General features: G+C 47.6%; 1 protein-coding gene across 7 annotated transcripts in view; it reads right to left on the bottom strand.

Moving 5' to 3' along the window:
- Positions 1 to 18741, bottom strand: part of TUT4 (terminal uridylyl transferase 4) — a 2154442-nt gene that overhangs the window by 881082 nt on the left and 1254619 nt on the right. For all 7 annotated transcript variants that reach the window (XR_011291019.1, XM_069642184.1, XM_069642186.1 and 4 more), the window contains exon 21: positions 1910 to 2023. Coding sequence is in view for 6 of the 7 variants with exons in the window: in XM_069642184.1 (XP_069498285.1) it covers positions 1910 to 2023 (114 nt within the window). In the remaining variant the exon portion in view is untranslated. The remainder of the gene's footprint in view (positions 1 to 1909; positions 2024 to 18741) is intronic.

The raw sequence follows: 18741 nt of genomic DNA, 5'->3' as shown, positions 1-18741 counted from the left end.
CACAGTAAGATGGCCCGACATTAAGAACCAAGAAACAGAACATGAAGCTATAGAGAACATACTAAATGTGGCTAAGGGGGATCATGAGATTTCGAGGCTCTACGAGATACTACTGGATAGTACATCCAATGAAGAGCTTATATGCAAGGCAAAATGGGAAAACGAACTGGGCATGGAAGTCGATTACACGTCATGGAAAACTAGAACCCATTACCACAAAAAGGTCTCCAGAAATGCCAGATTGTAGTTAATACAGGTCTATATCACTAACAGAGCATACCTAACACCGGAAGTAATCTCCAAGTTCAAGGGGGCAGGTGCTAAGGAATGCCCTAAATGCAAAGAAACGGAGGCTGGAATGTCTCATATGTTTTGGGGGTGCCGGGAAATACAACATTTTTGGACACAGATAGCTGCAGGTGTGGCTAAGGTAAGCATAGAACTGGACATTGAACAAAAGAGACTGTTGAACAATGTACCAATGATGTTAAATTGGTTTGTTGGTATTGTTAAAAATAAAACATTTTTTTTTTTAAAAAAAAAGGATGTTTCTGCACTACACACCCATCAGATCTCTCATCAATTAACGCCACTCTAGTCTCTGTCCCCGACTTCAAGAGGAAAAGACAAGTAGCATTGTCCTTCTCGTGGCTAGCTTCCAAATTCTGGAAAGCACTACCCCACCACCTCTGCTAGACATTCAGGAAATAACTCAAAACATGGTTCTTGAGCACCTGACTGATGGCCCAAAAGGTCTAGCACACTTTACACATTCTTTCCCTACCCTACCTATCCCCATACCTATCAACACCTTGCTCAATTCGAAAGGCATCCACTACTATCACCTTAACTCTGGGACTGCCCTTACTGCTAACACACCCCAGAGCACATTTACCTGCACAAATAAGGCAGAATTGATATCCAATACTAACGTAATGGGTGCTTTTGACCTGTACTCACCAACACTATAGCCTTTCCGCTCCTTCCCTTTCCCACAACCCACACCCAACCAGTTTATTGTTATATAGGCACACGCAGGAAGGCTAACATTATTGTAAGAAGGGCATTATACAAGACCGCTTAACCTTACTGGGCATGACTATGACAAATACATATACAACAGTGAAAACCAATAGCAATTAATGTGAATGTTGAAGTGAAAGCGTAGTGGTGGATAACATGCATCTAGGGTCTCCCCAGCTTGAACCTAGGAAACTGAGAATAAATGCCATGTTCATTCAATTATTGTCAATGCTGCTGGGAAAAACCACAAGCAGGTAGATTACCGGCACTTGTAACGTGAGAAACCCATCTTTGTAAAGGCACTTAGCTCAGCAAGTTAGTTCGAACTCATCACCTGTCAAAAGGCTAACCATCAATTCAGACCACCAGTACCTTCTGGCACAGAAATGAATCAGTAACTGAGCTGTGAGAGGTACCCAAACCTTGTACACTGCAATTGGTGCTCCTAAACTATATGTTAGCCTGCAGCTGTTAAGTGAATACATGGAGCTGCTGTAATGGAAATAGCACACAAATTAACTGAATAAAACATTGCATGGACCTACACAAGTGACAAACCACAGATTAGGGCTTTGCCTACTAACTCAATACTTTTGTCAGTAAGGCTGAAAAGATAAATGTTAGCAATACAACACCGGACAGGGTAAACGTACTAAAATCAAACACATTTAACTGTATTCAAAACTTTGATAGTCAAAACTCAATTATAAATACAGGCCTCTATTTGTAACAAGAAGCACCCGTAAAGTACTGTCAAACAATTTCTGAAGTTATGCTTATTAGAAATGCACCTGTCCAGTAAAGATATTATAGTATCAACCATACAGGTACACGATACAAAGAATACTGAATAATCTGCTTTCTTAATGGCTACTCAAATACATACCTCTTGGAGTACTGGAATGACAGGAGGCTTTCTCTGCTGGAGGAAGTACAAAACCATAAGGATGTATGCATATGAAGATAAACTTCCCCTGGATGCATCGCCAATATCACAACGCTAAAAAATAGGAATGGACAATATTTGAAGGAACTGTTTCATTACAATTTGACTGCAGAGCAGTGTATCATCTAAACAAAAACAGCAGCCCTCTGCTTTAAAGAGCAGACCCCATTTTAATTTTAGTTTTATAGTGTTATGCATTTAAAACTGCTAATCTGGAAGAGAAATAGTCTTTGAAAAAATACAGTATTTACCAAAGTTCTGAATACATGAAACTGAAGATAAATGCGTTTAAGTTAGTAGATTCTCTTTCAAAGCATATCATTAATAGGTTTCTTCATTATAATAACAAAGGTGCCCAATTTGACAGGGCTAGTGCATATTGTCAGAACCTATCACACCGGGGTTATGTTATGTTATTTGGAATTTATATAGTGCTCTATATATCATTGGTATGACCTCATCGCGCTGGTAGGTTGAACGCCCTCTGGGACCGCAGTGCAGGTCAGTTGAGAGAGGAAGTGTCATAGGGTGCATGGGTGCACCAGCTGTGTGTGCAGCTGATGTAATTGCCTGATGGTAGCTGCATCCTAGCATTAGATGTGGTGGTGATATCAGATGTGTGCAGTCTAGTGGGTGGACGCCCAGACTGGGTTCTGGTTGTCTTAGGCCTGTATGACGCTTATGTGTGCAACTAGGCCAGTTTGTCATGGGGTATAGCTGCGTTTTATAAGAGTGATGAGGTGTTCATGGGGTAGTGTTCGTAAGTGAGCAGCTAGGCCGAATTGATCGAGGGGTATAACTGCATTCTAATTGTGTGATGGTGTAGAGTAGAAAGTAAGCATAGTGATATGATATGATATGGTGGTTCATCCAAACAGCGCCTATGCACATTGCGATTCAAAAGCGTTTGATGACAAGGGAGGGAACGAGGGAGAACACAAAGACATTCCCACAGGCCATGGACAGCACGAATGTGAAGACTAGCTACTGCACTCTGTCTAGAGACATCCAGACAGTGCAGGTGCTAAGGCACAGACAGGGGGGCATGCTTGGGAACGGTACACGGGAACAGAAGGGGCGGGAGACCGGGAGTAGGGGAAACAGCAACAGCATGCAGGGACATTACGGGACCAGAGAGGCTGGGGGTATACAGCGACAATCAAGGGTGACCAGAGGGGGCTGGGTGGGGGCACACAGAAACAACATGGGACATGAGAGCGGCATGAGGTACACAGTGATATCTTAGGGGACCATGTGGGAAGCTGCCGGCGCATAGCGATATCGCGGGAGCCAAGGCTGGGCATACAGTGGCGTCACAGTGGACCGGGGGAGTTGCGGGCACACAGTGAAATGTGGGGAACTAAGGGGTTGTGGGTACACAGTGACATCGAGGGGAAATTGGGGTTCGGGGCAAATAGCCGGTCAAGTGGCACAGCGAGTAGAGCGCTCGCTTTGATATCCTGCAGAGCCTGCTAACGCAGGTTCGAATCCCAGCAGGGCCAAACTCAGCCTTTCATCCTTCCGAGGTAGATAAATGAGCACCACACACCTTGGGTAATAATAAGCAGCGCTCAGATACCTGAGGGTTTGTAGCACTGTATAAATGCGAAATATTTATTATTATTATTACTATTATTATTATTATCACGGGGGACCAGACGAGCGGGGGTACGCAGCGACAACACAGGGACTGGAGGGGGTGGGGCACACAGGGAATGCGGGGCAGGACATACAGAGGGGTACGCAGCGGGGAACCAGAAGTGGCTGGGGTACGCATCGATAACAAGTGGAACTGGGGTGGATAGGGGCACACAGGGACATCACAGTGTATACAATCTGATATATCTTATATTAATCATTATTACAATGATATAGTATCCAGTGACAACATTGCTGGAATAAATACCATTAAAAAAATAGATATTTATTCCCAATTGCTCCCTGACCAAAATCGAGTACTTTCCAAAAATATTTTAAGACTGGGGAATGATAAATAAATTAACCTGGTACTACAATATGTGGGAGGTGCTTTTTGGTAAGAGGAAATTAACATGTATTGAACAGTTTAGGATTTTAGCTTTTAAGCATGACCAAATGTCCATACGTCTAGAGGCAAATGCAATCCATTATTACCAATCACCTGCCTAACGAGAATGATTTGTTCCGAATAGCGATAGGTTTAGCGTTATACATACATTAGGAGGCAAGAGTACGTACAAACACCCTGATGTGAGCAGCTTGGTGCCACCAGGGGTCACTCCAAAGCAAACTCTCTTCAGTGATTCACATGCATTAATAACCTGAGAACAATCATAGTGGGCAATTTATTTATTTTTTTACTTTGTTTTTATTGCATATTTAATACATTACAAACATCAACAATGGGAATATGACAGTTATAACAATTCAAAACTTCCCTTTCTCCTCCCCACGTCACTCCCATAACCTATACTACTTTTCACTCCTCTCCATTCCCCCCTCGCCCCATTGAACAGTGTCTTCAACAACAAAATAGAACAATTTCCAATAAACTTTCGGCTGTGATCTGTGGATAGTCTTATCACCTGCTGTTAGCTAGTGTCTTTGGCCGCCTCGTGGGAGGCTTTCATACAAATGCAATAGTGTCCAGGGGGCTAGCATCTACAAATGGTGAGAATGGTAATTTCCACGATGCGCACACTGTTTATTACCGTCTCTAAGCAAATATTTTTTTCACAGTGTCTCATTGTTAACTTTTCAAGTATCTGGTCATGAACTAACCCCAGGGAAACTCATATGGAGCCGCCTTCCTATGAAGCGCTGCCCTTATCCTTTCCATTGTGTATATATTTATAGCGACATTAATCAACTCTTTCTTTCCTAGCGCCTTGGCACCTTTCCATTGCATAATGAGGTAGGCCCGCGCTGCGAGCAGCAGGGGCGCAGCCACCCCGGCCACCCTTATGAATTCCCCATCAATTTCCTCCATCCCAAATAGTATCAGAAACAGCGTTTTAGTACGGTGGATCCCATCTACCTCTTTAAGCCACCCCAACACCTCGTCCCAAAACGTCCTTTAGCTGAAGATAGAAGACTGAAAGTGCACCTATGCCGATTGCCCCTTCCTGGTCCGTGATTGCAATAAAGGTGCCCGCTTTCCAGAGTTGCCCCACCCTCTTCAAGCCCACCTCGAACCATGCTTGGAACCTCTCAGGGTTTAGGATTGCTTCCCGGACACCGGGTGCCCAGATATGACTCAGGGGAGAAGGCCATGTGGTGAGTCCTTGAATTTCCACCCTCTCCTGCCAAACCTCCCATATGGTACTCAGGATCGGATGGTCCCTGATTCTGCGAGGAAGCTTACTTCTCGGTACCCACAGCCACTCTGCCACCGTTGCGGGAACTAAATTGTTATCTAAGTCATCCCACTGAAGTTCCTTTTGCATTCTTAAATGTGGTATGAGGCCCCTTAGCTGTACCGCCTCATAGAACATCTTCAAATTCGGAAGTCCCCAGACCCCTGTCTTTGGACAGTGTAAGAACATTGAATGCTACTCTTGCTTTCTACCCCGCCACAGGAATTTTAGCATCTCCCTCTTCACGTCTCGGAAGTAGAACTCCGGAGACTGGATCGGGAGCATCTGGAACGCAAAAAGGAACCTCAGCAGACAGACCATCTTCAGGGCGTTTAGGCACCCGATCCAGGATATGGTCAATTTCCCCCATCTTTCAAGGTCAGCTAGAAAACCAACCACGAGGGGAGGGAAGTTAACCCCAAACAAGTCACCCACATCCCTTGTAATATTAATCCAAAGGTATCTCAGAGTGCCCCAATTAACCGTTAGTCCCAGTGAGGCAAATCTATTGCCCTCACCCGGCTCACTATTCAATGGGAATAGGACCGACTTGGTGCTGTTTATCCTGAAGCCAGACAGTTCACCATACTGTTCAATCAAGTAAATCGCCCTTGGTATCAAGTTTGAGGGGATCCTTATGCAGCAGCAAGTCATCCGTGTGTAGGGCCACTTTTACTCTACCCCTTCCAATTGTGAGCCCTTCCACTTGGAGGTCCCTTCTAATTCTCTGCACCAGGGGTTCTAGAGAGAGGGTGAACAAAATCGGGGTGAGGGGGCAGCCCTGCCGCGTGCCCCTACATAAGTTGAACCAGCTGGAGTAATCGCCATTAACCGCCACAGATGCCCTGGGGGAGGTGTACACCGCCATTACGGCCCACATACACCTGGACCCCAGCCCCACCTTGTTCAGAACTTCCTACAGAAAACCACATGCCGCCCTATTGAATGCCTTTTCCGCGTCTACTGAGAGAAGGGTTGGGCCCCCCACCATTTTCCATGACTCATGAATCAAATGCAAGGTTTTCCTCTTTGTGTCCACTCCCTGTCTACCCATTATAAAACCTACTTGATCCGAGTTATTAGGTGGGGCATGTATGTTTCCAGTGTCACCGCCAATATCCTTGTGTAAATCTTGGCGTCGATGTTCAGAAGGGAGATGGGATGGTAAGACCCACACCTCCTGGGGTCTCTGCCTTCCTTATGAATCACCGTAATTAACGCCCAGCAGAATGATTCAGGGGCTTCCCCCGTCTCGTGAATGTCATTGAAGAGCTCCACCATAAATGGGAGCAGAGGGGAAATAAAGGCCCTATAAAAGCCGGCAGTGTATCCGCCTTCCCCAGTGGCAACCTCAACACCGCCCTCTTGATTTCCCCTGCAGTAATTAGGGCATCCTATGCTGCAGCCTCCTCCTGAGAAAGTCTCGGCATCTGTGTTTCGCATAGGTAAGATACTATATCTCCCCTCCCCGGATTGGCCTCCGATTTATATAGGGTCTCATAACATTTCTGCTTCCTGTATCTCTACCTTTCCTGGATCCCCCCACCACTTCCCTCATTTATGGTCTCCACTAACCATTTGGATCGCTGTCCACGTAGTCTGGCAGCCAATAACGCACCCGCCTTATCTTGCTTCACATAAAACGTTTGTTTCAGGAACTGCAGTTCCTTAACTATTTGGCCCTCTTCAAGGAGTCTAAGTTCTTCCCTTCTCTTCCTGGCCTCCAGAACCCTGTCCTCCCTCTCTTTGGTGGCGTTCCTTGCCCTCCTGTCGAGGTGAGCGAATTCCTTCCTCAGCCTGTTCTCAATTAAAGTCTGCTCCCTCTTCTTCCTCGCTCCCTCCCTAATCAGGAGCCCTCTCCAAGTCGCTTTCTCTGCTTCCCAGACCGTCTTCCTCAGGACCTCCCCTGTGTTATTTATTTTGAAATATTTGTCTGTTTCTTCTGACATTTTGGCTTGGACCACCGGGTCCTTCCACAGTGACTCATTGCATCTCCACTTTGACCCTTTATGCGATATGCCCAACTAGTTTAGGTCCACCGTTACCATGCCATGGTCTGACCATGTGACGGGAGATCTCCGAGCCAAGCCCGCCACCTCCCCTAGCCCTCCTGAAATATACAAGTAGTCAATTCTGGTGAAAGTACCATGGGGAGCTGAGTAAAAGGTGTACCCTTTCGCATTTGGGTGATGTTACCGCCATGCATCCCTGAGCCCATAGACCCTCAGCATCTCCAAGGCCTCCTCACACCCCATCCCAGGCGAGCCTTGTGCTCCGGAACGTCCCGCCTGCCTGTCCAGCTTAACATCAGCCCATAAGTTAAAGTCCCCTCCCAAGATTATATGGCCAACCGCCTCAAGCTTCAATTTCGGGAGTGTTCTCAGCAGGAACCACTCCTGGCCCTGGTTGGGGCAGGAAACCGTCGCCAGCATACGGCACACTTTCTGTACAGTGCTCACCACAATTAGGGCCCTACCTTCAACATCTGCCAACACTTTGGTCACCTCCATTTTCAGCCCCTTCCTGATAAAAATACACACTCCTGCCTTCCTCAAGGGTCCGATCCCCCAGTATTCCTGTCCCAGTCCCCCTACCGGGACCCCTCGATCCGCGCCTTTAGAAAACTTGGTCTCCTGCAAGAACATCACATCGAGGTATCGGGTAATAATGTTGCCATGAAAAAAGTCGTCAGGTTGTCGATTTTAAAAGAAAATGCATTAATGATGCACCCTCCAGGCTATCAAACACTTTCCCCAAATATTCTAGGACTGGAGTTAATTATATATAATCATACCCCTCCTACAATATTTGGGGCAAGAATTTTGGTAGCCAGGAAAAAGTCTAGAATTTTGGTTTTGTCACTGTAGTTATGGAACCGGGCTAGGACAGACCTGGGTCTGCAGGCAGCCCCTCCTGCTCTGTGTATCCTCTCAATCTTTGCCTCGTAAATGGAGGTGTCCTCGAACACAAGCTTTGAAACTTCATGGAGCGTTGTCTTCAGGTCTTGCTCCGACACCCCTTCTTTGTCCGGGATGCCTAAGAGTCTCCGGGTGATCCGCCTTTCACAATTTTCTAAATCATCAATTTCCAGGCGAAATTCCTCAAACCGGCTCTCCATTTCCGTTATCCGTTGGTCCATTTGTGTCTCTAGGGTATTCAGTGAGGTCTGGTTGTTTTTGACTTGGTTCAGGCGCTCCTCCATCTTATCTATTCTCTGGGCAATCTTGTCAACCCTGTTTCCGATGTCCGCCCTCATGTTCCTTATTTCCTCCATCAAGGGCGCCATGTCCTTTTTGGTTGCTGCAGACTAGGACGGGGGCCCACAGCACAGAGATTAGGGTGGGGGGTCGTTGGTCTTTCTCCCCTCGATGGAATCTTTCCTCCTTGCGCCCCTAACAGTGCCAAATTATAGCCTCCCTTTGGGGTCCCCTCTGGTAGTGAGGGCCTATATTGGCAGGTGTACTCCTATCACAGTTCGGGAGGTCCTCTTTGGTGGTTGCACCCTGTGCTTGAGGCTCAGGAGGAGGGCACATGCCCCAGAAGTGGGGTCCCACCGCTCTGTGGGCCTACTGTCCTCTTCTGTCCGATCCGTTAAGGGTATGTATCCGAACCTGCAGCAAGGTGTAATCCTGGTGGATGATGGCTCCGTCTACCTATATGTTGTTGTTGGCCAGTGGCTGGTGTGGCAGTTTTTAATATGGGGAACTGAGAGCAGGAGCACTTCCATCTCCACCCCCCCACCAGCTGGTTCGCGAGTGCTCCTCTCCTCCAGAGCAGCTGGGGGTGGTGGGGCAGCGTTCCCCTCGTTGCCGGCCTCAGTAGTAGTAAGCCCAGTTGTAGCCAGGCTCCCTGCAGCCTCCACCAGAGTATCCCAGTAACCCCCGCCTCCGAATGGGATACACCGGCATTGTGCACACTGCCGCTCCAGGTGCCCTGCCGGAGTCCCTCGGATACAGGATCAGCGCACCAACACTTGTCTCGAGCCCCCTCACTGTGCCCATGTTGTACCCTGCGTCCATGGCATGTGCCTGTGGCATCACTCCTCTCCCTCATGCGGCTCCTCTGCGAACTGAAGTTTCCACTTTCGTTTTCCCCGCCGTGCTCTGGAGCAGTTTCCCGGCTGGTCTGGGGCAGATTTCTGCTTTTTCGACTGCAGGTGCCAACAAGGTTCATACACCTCCAGAGGTTAGGGGGTATAAAGTGGGGGTTCAGACCACTTTTCGGAACCTTAGGTATAGGAGAGTTAAGGGCACTTAAACCCAAATGGGAGTTTTAAAATGTAGCAAAAGAGGCCAGTATAGTTATTTCGATATATGTGAGGGCATGCAACCATAGGTTAATAGGAGCTCCTCCTGCTGAACAAATCTGAGTGAGCTTAATACATTATCTACGGACCATCGCCCGCTTATGTTTACAGCAGATCGGAGCTTGATAGGGATAGGTCAAGCAAAGGATGGGGGTTGGAATACAGAGTTTATAGTGGGCAGGCATGCTAGAAGGGCTGTGAAATGGAATACATTAAATAAAGAAGAAACTATCAGCGATGTATGGGAGAATTCTACCAATGCTGCAGAATGTTTTCTATAATGAGGATAGTGAGAGTGATGATATAAAGGCAGCCAATGCTAATATAAGTAATGGCCTAAGGCCATTTTTCACTGCTAAGGGAAGAACAATTAGGAAACAAGCAATTAAGAAAAGCCCATGGTATGACAATCATTGTAGGAAGGCTAAAGAGGAATGGATAGGATACATCAAGAATGCATTTGTAGAGGGGCTTACACTATTATGTGAAGAAAGAGGGCAATACAAGTAGTTGATCAAAAGCAAAAAAGAGACCTTTGTAGAGGAAACATGGAAATCCCCATAGATGGCTATTAATAAGAAGGTTTCAACACATCTATAAGTGGGAACCCTTCAGTAAATGCACATTTACAAGATTAAATATAGGTTGCTCAAAATCAACCAGAATTTCTTGTCCATACCATAGAGCTGTTACTCTGTAACAAACAAATACCCAGCACATATTGCCAGGGTTACAATTTGCAGAAACCTTACAGGGGACAGATGAGGCACCGTCCCACTAGAACCTCAACACACACAGCAGGGTAATATTTCACCTGATGAGGCACAGTGATTCCCTCATTCTAGTGCCCTAATTGCATCTATATTAATAACAAGGGTTCACAAACTTCTGGAAACGTATGGGTACTGGAATAAGTATCAGGTTACAATTCAAGGGAATATTCAAGAGGTAGTATGGCACATACATTTAAAAAATATCTACAGTGCAACCAGGGCTATAACGGATTTGGAAGCTATGGAGCCAAAGGAGCAGATTCTCCTAGTGCTAACCAAGGAGGAAGTGGGGGCGGTGCCAAAAGGCTGATGAAGCACCAGGCCTCAACAAAGTACTTAAATTCTTAAGTGAGGTGTACCTGCATAGAATAATAAAAAAATAAAGGTTAGTGGTGAACCGCGGCAGAATATTTTCTTTTCGCTAGATAGATCATTCCGAGTGAGGATCCCCCCACCTGGGCAACCTGTAATGGAAAGTTAATAAGTAACTTATTATGTCTTTTACAATAACCTTCTGCTTTCTTTAAAAGGTTCTCCCACCCCAAAGTACCGAAGAGGCCACATGAGAACAGTATTCAAGACAAATCTGGGACACCTGGATGACTCCTAAGGCTAGAAGATGCTCTTCCTCATCACAGTACCTTTGGTAACTTGGCAGGCGAAGTGGCAGGGTTTCTCAATTTCACTCAATGATTCCCTCCGAGGATGGACCCCCTTTGGAAGAAGGAGCCACTGGGATGCTGAGTCCAAGAATACAAATTTAACCGAAGTCTTTCTGAAGTGCATCAGTTTTACTCTTTGCGGTGCTCTCATTTGGTCAATGATTTCTCCGACCGTAGAAGTCCTGTGAAGATTAAACTTGCTGTGGGCTCCTTAAAGGATTGGTGAATCAAAGTAAGACACCTTGGACCCTTCGATGACTTCGGGCAGCGACGGGTGCATAGGTCGCTTTTGGTGTCGGGTTTCAGAATTTCGTGGTTTTCTGACTTTCGGTTCTTCGGTGCAGCAAATGCAGCACGAACCTCTGGACGGCTTCTGGCGACCTGGACTCGACCACAGGAGTGGACCTTAGACCCTCGGCAAGTCAGGGCCCTCGGGACGTCTTCGTTAGCTTCCGGTGGCGGGTATCCCACCGGCAGACCTTCCTCTGATCCCAGCGTCTCTGGACTGCCTCCGGTGGGAAAAAGTGGTCAGGGATGATGGCAAGGATATCCTTTGAAATGTTCTTAGGCAGTTTGGAACTCCCAGCTCTGGGTGTCCAGCAGCACTATGCCAGAGTACACCCTCATCTGGGCAGCAGAAAGCAACGTCTTCCAGCGTTAACGAAACACACCTCTGCGCCCTGGTCGACACCAATAGACTTCAGATGTCCGGGCACTCCTCTTCGGGACTCATGAAGACCCCTTCTCTGGACAGAAGACACACAGGACTGGCTTTCAGGGCACTTCGGATGAAGAGAAGCAGGTTTACACAATAGTTCCTCGTAGTGCAGGGAGAGGTCTCCTTCGCAAGCCCTCTATGGATCAGTCCTTGTGAGACACGAGTTTTCAGATTACTTAAAGAAACTTCAACAGCAGACATCCTCCAGCTGGACTTCAAGGAACAGCTTCTTCTTGCTAAGCTTCAACTACAGCTTCTGGACAAATTGGTTAAGGAGAACTCTCCAAATATACACATCTGTCCCTCATTCACTCACTCTGGCTGAGCCAGGTGCAGTCAGCCAATCAGTTAGAAGGGCATTCATGCAGGCAGGCAGCCAATCGGGCTAACAGGTATTCAGGCCATTCACTCCACCCAGACACCGATCACAAAGAATGTGGATTGGGGCAAGTAACCAGCCTTTCAGCAACCTACACTGCATTCATGTTAGTATCAGTCTGGCTATCTCAATCATTGTGTCACATATACAGAAACCAGACACAACAGAGAATTGAATTGACTTCCAACTCCATTCACACAGGTCCCGCCCCTAGGGTGTACCCACAACACACAACACCTGGGAAGGCTCCAGTCAGTCTGAAGGCAGGCAGCCCCACAGCCATATATGGTATTACCACCAACAGCCAATCAGGAGGAAGGGACAGAGTCAGGGCTTCTCAGGACTTTGGGAAACAAGGTAAAAGGCAATAGAAACCAAGAGGCCTCAGGGGCCATCTTGCCTTCTATCAGGAATCCATTGATTCCTATGGTAGGGCCTGATTGTCCCAAAACGGAGGACAACGTTGGGGTCAGAGAAACTCCTAATTTGCCCTATAACTGATAAACTAAACAGTCCTAGGGCGTCAAATCAAAATGGTCGATGCTAATAAAACCCAATGCCTGCCCTATCTCTTGTACAAAAAGTGTAAAAGGGGAAATGTATGCAAAAGGAAAAATCAGTGTTCAAAAGAATGAAAAGGCAGTTGAACCAGCTCTCCTCCTCACGCTACACAGCACAGAGTAAGGCTGTCCCTGTAGGCAGGATGACGCACTCTGGCTCGGTATCAAACACTCTAAGCAGTTCCAGAAAACATGGATTTTCGGCCACCTGGCCTTCCACGTTAAAGTCTTTTTCTTGAGTTTCCAAAATTGTATTTTCAACGTAAAGTTCACAAAGGTCCACCTCTGCCAGGATCAGACCTTACACGTCACAATTCAACACCAACTTGTCTGGGGCGCCCTTGCCCCAGCTTATTGTACTTTGGGTCTCCCTCAATCGGGCTTGGACCCCTTTCAGATGTCAAAGACTTTTCGAATGTGCGTGGCGCTGGACAACCACAGGACCACTTTGACTCAAAGTTCACGTTACTCTTGCTTAATTCACTTTTGTTGTTAGTGGCTTTCTAATTCAAATAATGTACCTTTCACAGAGACTTTCGAATGGGCTATTTCCTTTCGCCGGACCACTGCGTTATTAGTATCGCTGATTTTTCCTTCAAAGTTCACTCACAGGACTGCCTTTCTTTGCGTCTCATCCACATGCATGCAGGCTTCACTTGTGATATAATGTTGCTATTTCATTTGCTTTAATACACACCGGTCTCTCAGGTCGCTTGCCAACTCGCCGGCTGTGTGTGCTTCTTTCTTGTTTCGCGACTTCCAATTTATGAGTCAAGCTTAGTACCAAGGGCATGGCCGCGCCTACACAACTCTGCCGTTCACCCGGAAAGGTCCTTGGCGTCCTTGAAACACAATACAATTTTCACTTATGGGATCTGGCCTTCTCCACGTGTCTTTCGCAGTATGTTGGAGGCAACGGCCTCCAGTAGGGAAGCTTTGGGGTTTTCGGCCCACTGCTGTCATCCCTTGGTCCGCTGCTCTGCTCCAGCAGGTGTGCTTTTGTCCCGGAAGTTCTGCTCATGCTTGTGTTTCGACTTGCTCAGAGTATGTCTTTAGGTGTTGCCTTTTATCTGAGTGAGGAGAGTTAGTTGGTATTAGGAGTATGCACTTAGTGTAAAGTGCCTGACTTTGCCTGATCCGATTAACGGGACATCTTCGGTACAATGTAAGATAGTCAGTCTGGTTACTCTCAGCCACCCTCTTCCTCTGCCCAGTGTTTGTGTAAAAAGGAGGGTGAGAGGGAGTGGGGATTTCGGAAAATCCTACAAAATAGGATGGGGTAGATTAACAAAAAAGGGGGGAATACTGCGTCTCACCATCGGCTGCCTCACCACCACTTCACGAAGGCCCCTCACCCAGGTGATCCTCCTGCACTGGTCTACCCACAGGGTCTGGATCCAAAGGCGATGACCGCGCCCTGGCCACCAGAGAGAGAGAGAGATCCCGGGGACTAGCGGGTGAGACACTCTCTGGTTTCTCACACCTCCCAAACTTGAACTTGTGGCAAGGTTGACTTCAAGATTCAAATGACGTATGGTTCCCTTTACAATATTTAACAAAGCCAATATCAAGCTTTCGCACATTGTTTGGAAACTGTTTTCATCGCCAAAAAATCGAATAGTAGGTGACTTGAGATGTAATTGTTAAATAATGTGTTTAAAATTAATTACTATTTGTGAAGTAATGTCACTAGATAGGCCTTAACATTTCTATTTTTTGTTGCTTTTTGTATTCATTAGTATTAAAATAATTTATTTAGACGACCACTAGGGCGCGCAGAAGGCAATGGCTGCCTGAAGCTCTGCTCCTCTCGCAGCGGGGACGAAAGAGATGAGAAAGAGATAATCCCAAACAGAATTTCACGAGAAAAATCGAAGACCGACGCAGGGAGACACAAGAGAACGCAAAGGTGTTCCAACTACCGGGTTAAACGTAGAGGAAAACGAGATAAAAAGGAGATGCCCCTTGCCCACCGGGCTCTGAACATGGCGACCATGTGGTGAGCGGCACTAAATTGATAAAGGTAAAGTGCAACAGTGGAGAGCGCCAATAAACAAAAGAAAACGCCCCCGAGGGGCAGCCAGGCTCCAGGGACATCTTTACAGCCCACTCGACAGGGTCGGAGCCGCCTGAAAATCTGAGCGGTGAAGATCCGTTCTGCATAATCTGGGGCCTGGATCAAGGGGGAAAGAAACAAGCGCAGACAGGCTGGTTTCGCATCTTTGTGTGGAACACCCCTCCGAACTCACAACCTAAGCGGGGTGGCGATGCAGTGGCTCGAAACGGGAGCCCGACTCGGTGATACCAAGGGATGAGCAGAGCCCTGAACTGGGACTGGAGTTGAGGGACAGAGGGGAAAGACTGGAGCCGTGGACTGGGGAAACATTGCTGGAAGGGGACAGACACCCACCACCCACCGGGTCCCGAACAGTGCGGCTACAAGAGGATCAGCGCCAAACCAACTGAGTAAAGGCGTGAAAACAGTGAATCCGGCAGAAGACCCCCAACAAGTAGAGGAAAATAACCCTGAGGTGCTGAAAGGCCCCAAGTACAAGCTGACAGCTCCCTCGATCGAACCAGAGCTACCAGTAAACGCAAAGCGTAGAGAAGGCGGTCTGTACGAGGCAGGACCCGGAGCAGGGAAGCAATTAACGAGAGGGCCGCCACCGAACTATGCCATTAGCGCCCATCTGAAGCCCTGACCCAAGCGAGGAGGAGGCCCAGAGACCCGACGCGGGAGCCCAACATTGAAAGACCGGAAGAGGATAGAGGCCCGGATCATGGCCGAAGCAGAGGAGCCACAAAGGAGACAACGCCAAAGGAGATAGAGGTGAGAGGCACCCCCTCCTCCTCCCTCCCCTGCAATGCATTGGGGTGTGGAAACTGACACAGAAGGAGAAGGCACCCACACATACCAAGCCGGAGCTGCCACTGGCCCACGCACCGACCAGAGAGAGTCAGCGGGATCCACAAAGCACGAACAGCAGGACCAAAGGGAGCCAGTCCGCGACGGATGGGGGAGGAGGGCAGGCAGCTCAGTGAAGTGATCAACTACGACTCGGGGAGCAAGAGACCACTCCCACTCCCACTCCCACCCCCGCCCCCAACAGAACACATAAAACCAAAGTTCTCTGACAGTTGTGGAGGATCAGCAGACTATAAAATATTAATAAGTCCAGTGCTACCCTGTGCCCCTTTACGGGTGAGCCTCCAGCGGAGCCAAACATTTAAACGAGATCTAGAGGAGCGCACAGGGGTCAAGGCAGCCTGCATGGGAAGAAACCTACCACAACAGTAAAAAGGATAATCTCAGGGAGTCCCTCACAAAAGAACACTCAGAGAATCTCCACACCCCACAGCCCACACTGCCACAATAAAACAAAACCGCAACAAGGAATAAACCTGGTAAACAGAATAGCGGCACCAGGGGAAGCCCCCCATATCATCAATACAATACCGTCAGGAGGTGAAAGAAACAGAACAGCCCCCCCCCCTCGGAAGAAGAAACCTCGACAGGTTGCAACAATACAGAAGAGACTCACAAAGCAGAGGTCCCCATTAAAGGCAACCTCGTAATGAGCAACGCAACCACGAAGGAGGACATCCCCGGGATATTGGAAGAAATCAGGGCTCTGCGATCGGACATTCAAACCTCCATCTCAGAAATAAGAGAGAAGGTGGAACATAGCGAAGGAAAACCTGGAACACAATGATATCAACATGGACTTAGAGATGAAACTAAATGCAAGAATGACTGACATAGAATTAAGAGAAGAAGAACTTATACTCAAAATGGACAATATGGAAAATAGAGAAAGGAGGTAAAATCTACGCATACTTGGTCTAGAGGAAAATGAAGGAGAGACACTGGTCCAGGTCGAGAGGAATGTTCAAGCCATAATAAACCAACCATTCGAGGCGGAGGGTGGCAAAAAAGTGCAATTCGAGAGAGCCCATAGAGGAGGAAAAGTGTTTGGAGGAGGGCCACGCTCAATAGTTGTGAAGTTCCTCAGCTACAAAGAGAAGTCGGAAATCATCATCAAAGCGAAGCAGGCGCAGGACATTGATGTTTCAAGGATCAAAGATAAAGATATTTCAAGATCTATCGATCTTCACACTGGGACGAAGAAGAGCATGCACACCACTCACCTCATGGCACGCAGAGCAGGTTATCTGATAAAGATGTGGCTACCTCTTCGCCTTCGTGCTGACCTTTGAGATCAAAGGAGAGGACTATAGAGTGGTCACCCCCGAGCAAGCAAATCAAGTGTTGAAACACCTGACAGAACTAAACAATGCCAGAGGCCCTGCAGGCCCCCAAGGGGCCCACTCAACCAGAGCACAGAGTGTGGAAGGGCCGCACCAGAGGCGAAAAAAGAGCAATGTAGGGAGAAAATACGCCAAACTGAATCCAGCATCGCCAACAAAAACTCCATGAAAAGGTAAAGGGGAGGGTGATAGCGTGGGCACTAGAAAGACATACAGTAACAAAGGCAAGGAATGGGATTAACAGAGGAAGTAGCCAGCGAGGGATGCGTTTTAACCCTAGTGGCCCTCAGTTGCAAAAGGGCGTCTCAACCTAGGGCAATTACGATGACTGTGGTCCAGTTAGAGGTTTCAGTTATGTTAACAGTTAACAGGGGGAGCAAGGACAAACAGACGGGTGAAATTACACAAGAGGTACAAGCAATAGGGATTCACTCAAAGCAAAGCAGAGAAAGGGGATGGAACAGACGAAAAAGATGGGACCCGGCATAGTGATGGAAGCTCCCACCAGGACTGTGCCAGGGAAAAGAACTTTAAAGGTGGGTACACTCAATGTTAAGGAGCTTAACTCCCCTACCAAAAAATCCCTGGTGGCGAGGGAATTCGATAGAGCCGCCCTTGACGTCCTCTTTATCCAAGAGACCAGGGGAAGAGAAGACACAGAGGGGAAAGGGGTGGGACAAACATGCTGGGTCTTAGCAGACCACAAAAATGGGGAACAGGCCTGATACTGCACAAATGAAGTAGATTGGCAAACCCAGTGGTGAAAGCTTCAATGGGACGTAGGCTCCTGGTGGTTCAGGGTGAATGGGAAACCGTACAGATCACCTTTGTCGGGGTATACACGCCCAACCAAGGCCAAGGGGCGTTCAATAGTGGGAAAAAGAGGACCCGTAATAATAGGGGGCGATTTCAACACATGGGCAGACCCACAAATAGATAGGCAAGCAACACAGGCGATAACAACTCCAGGGAGGAGGGTAGCAGGTTCCTAACCAGCCTCAACGAGGAAGGCTTTGTGGATGTCTGGAGATCAACCAACCCAGACAAGAAAAGGTATACATTTAGGTCCGGCGTCCACGATACATTTACCAGAATTGACTATTTGTTGGTCAACAGAGAAACCAGACCCAGAATTAGCGACAGTACTAGTCGCCCCATAGGCTGGTCAGACCACAATATGGTCACAGCAACGCTAGACATGGAAGGGCTCAATCACAGAGACTCCAAAATGGCAATGTAATGACTTCCTGTGCAAAGACAAACTCTACTTGCAGGAACTAAAGACCGCAATAGAAGAATATTTTCAGATGAACGACAATGGGGAGGTAGAAATTACAACAGTATGGGAAGTGGGAAAAGCAGTATGGAGGTGTCACCTGATGAGGAAAGGAGCAAGGCGTAAAAGAGAACAGAGGTTACAGGAAGAGAAACTGGGGAAGGAAATCTCAAACCTTGAGGGAAAACTGCATGCCCAAGGGCCCTACTGTAAAGAGCACCTAGAAACTCTCAAACAAAAAAGGGAAGCGCTTAAAGCACTGGGGAAGGGAGACCTAGTCAGAAAACAAAAATGATTAAAGCAAAGGTTCAACGAAAAGGGTGACAGGGCGGATAAAATGTTAGCCACCAGATTGAGAGCCCAAAGAGCACAGAGATGGGTTGAAAGAATTAAAACGGAGGAGGGAGGTTGGGCACAATCCCCAGGGGAAATAGCCAACCAATATGCCAAATACTATAAAAGCCTTTACACCTCAGAGGGAGACAGGGCTGAAA

The sequence above is a fragment of the Ambystoma mexicanum genome, chromosome 1q (genome assembly GCF_040938575.1).
Source record: "Ambystoma mexicanum isolate Mex_15411 chromosome 1q, UKY_AmexF1_1, whole genome shotgun sequence".
NCBI lineage: Eukaryota > Metazoa > Chordata > Amphibia > Caudata > Ambystomatidae > Ambystoma > Ambystoma mexicanum.
This window is presented reverse-complemented; position numbering and strand designations above follow the sequence as displayed.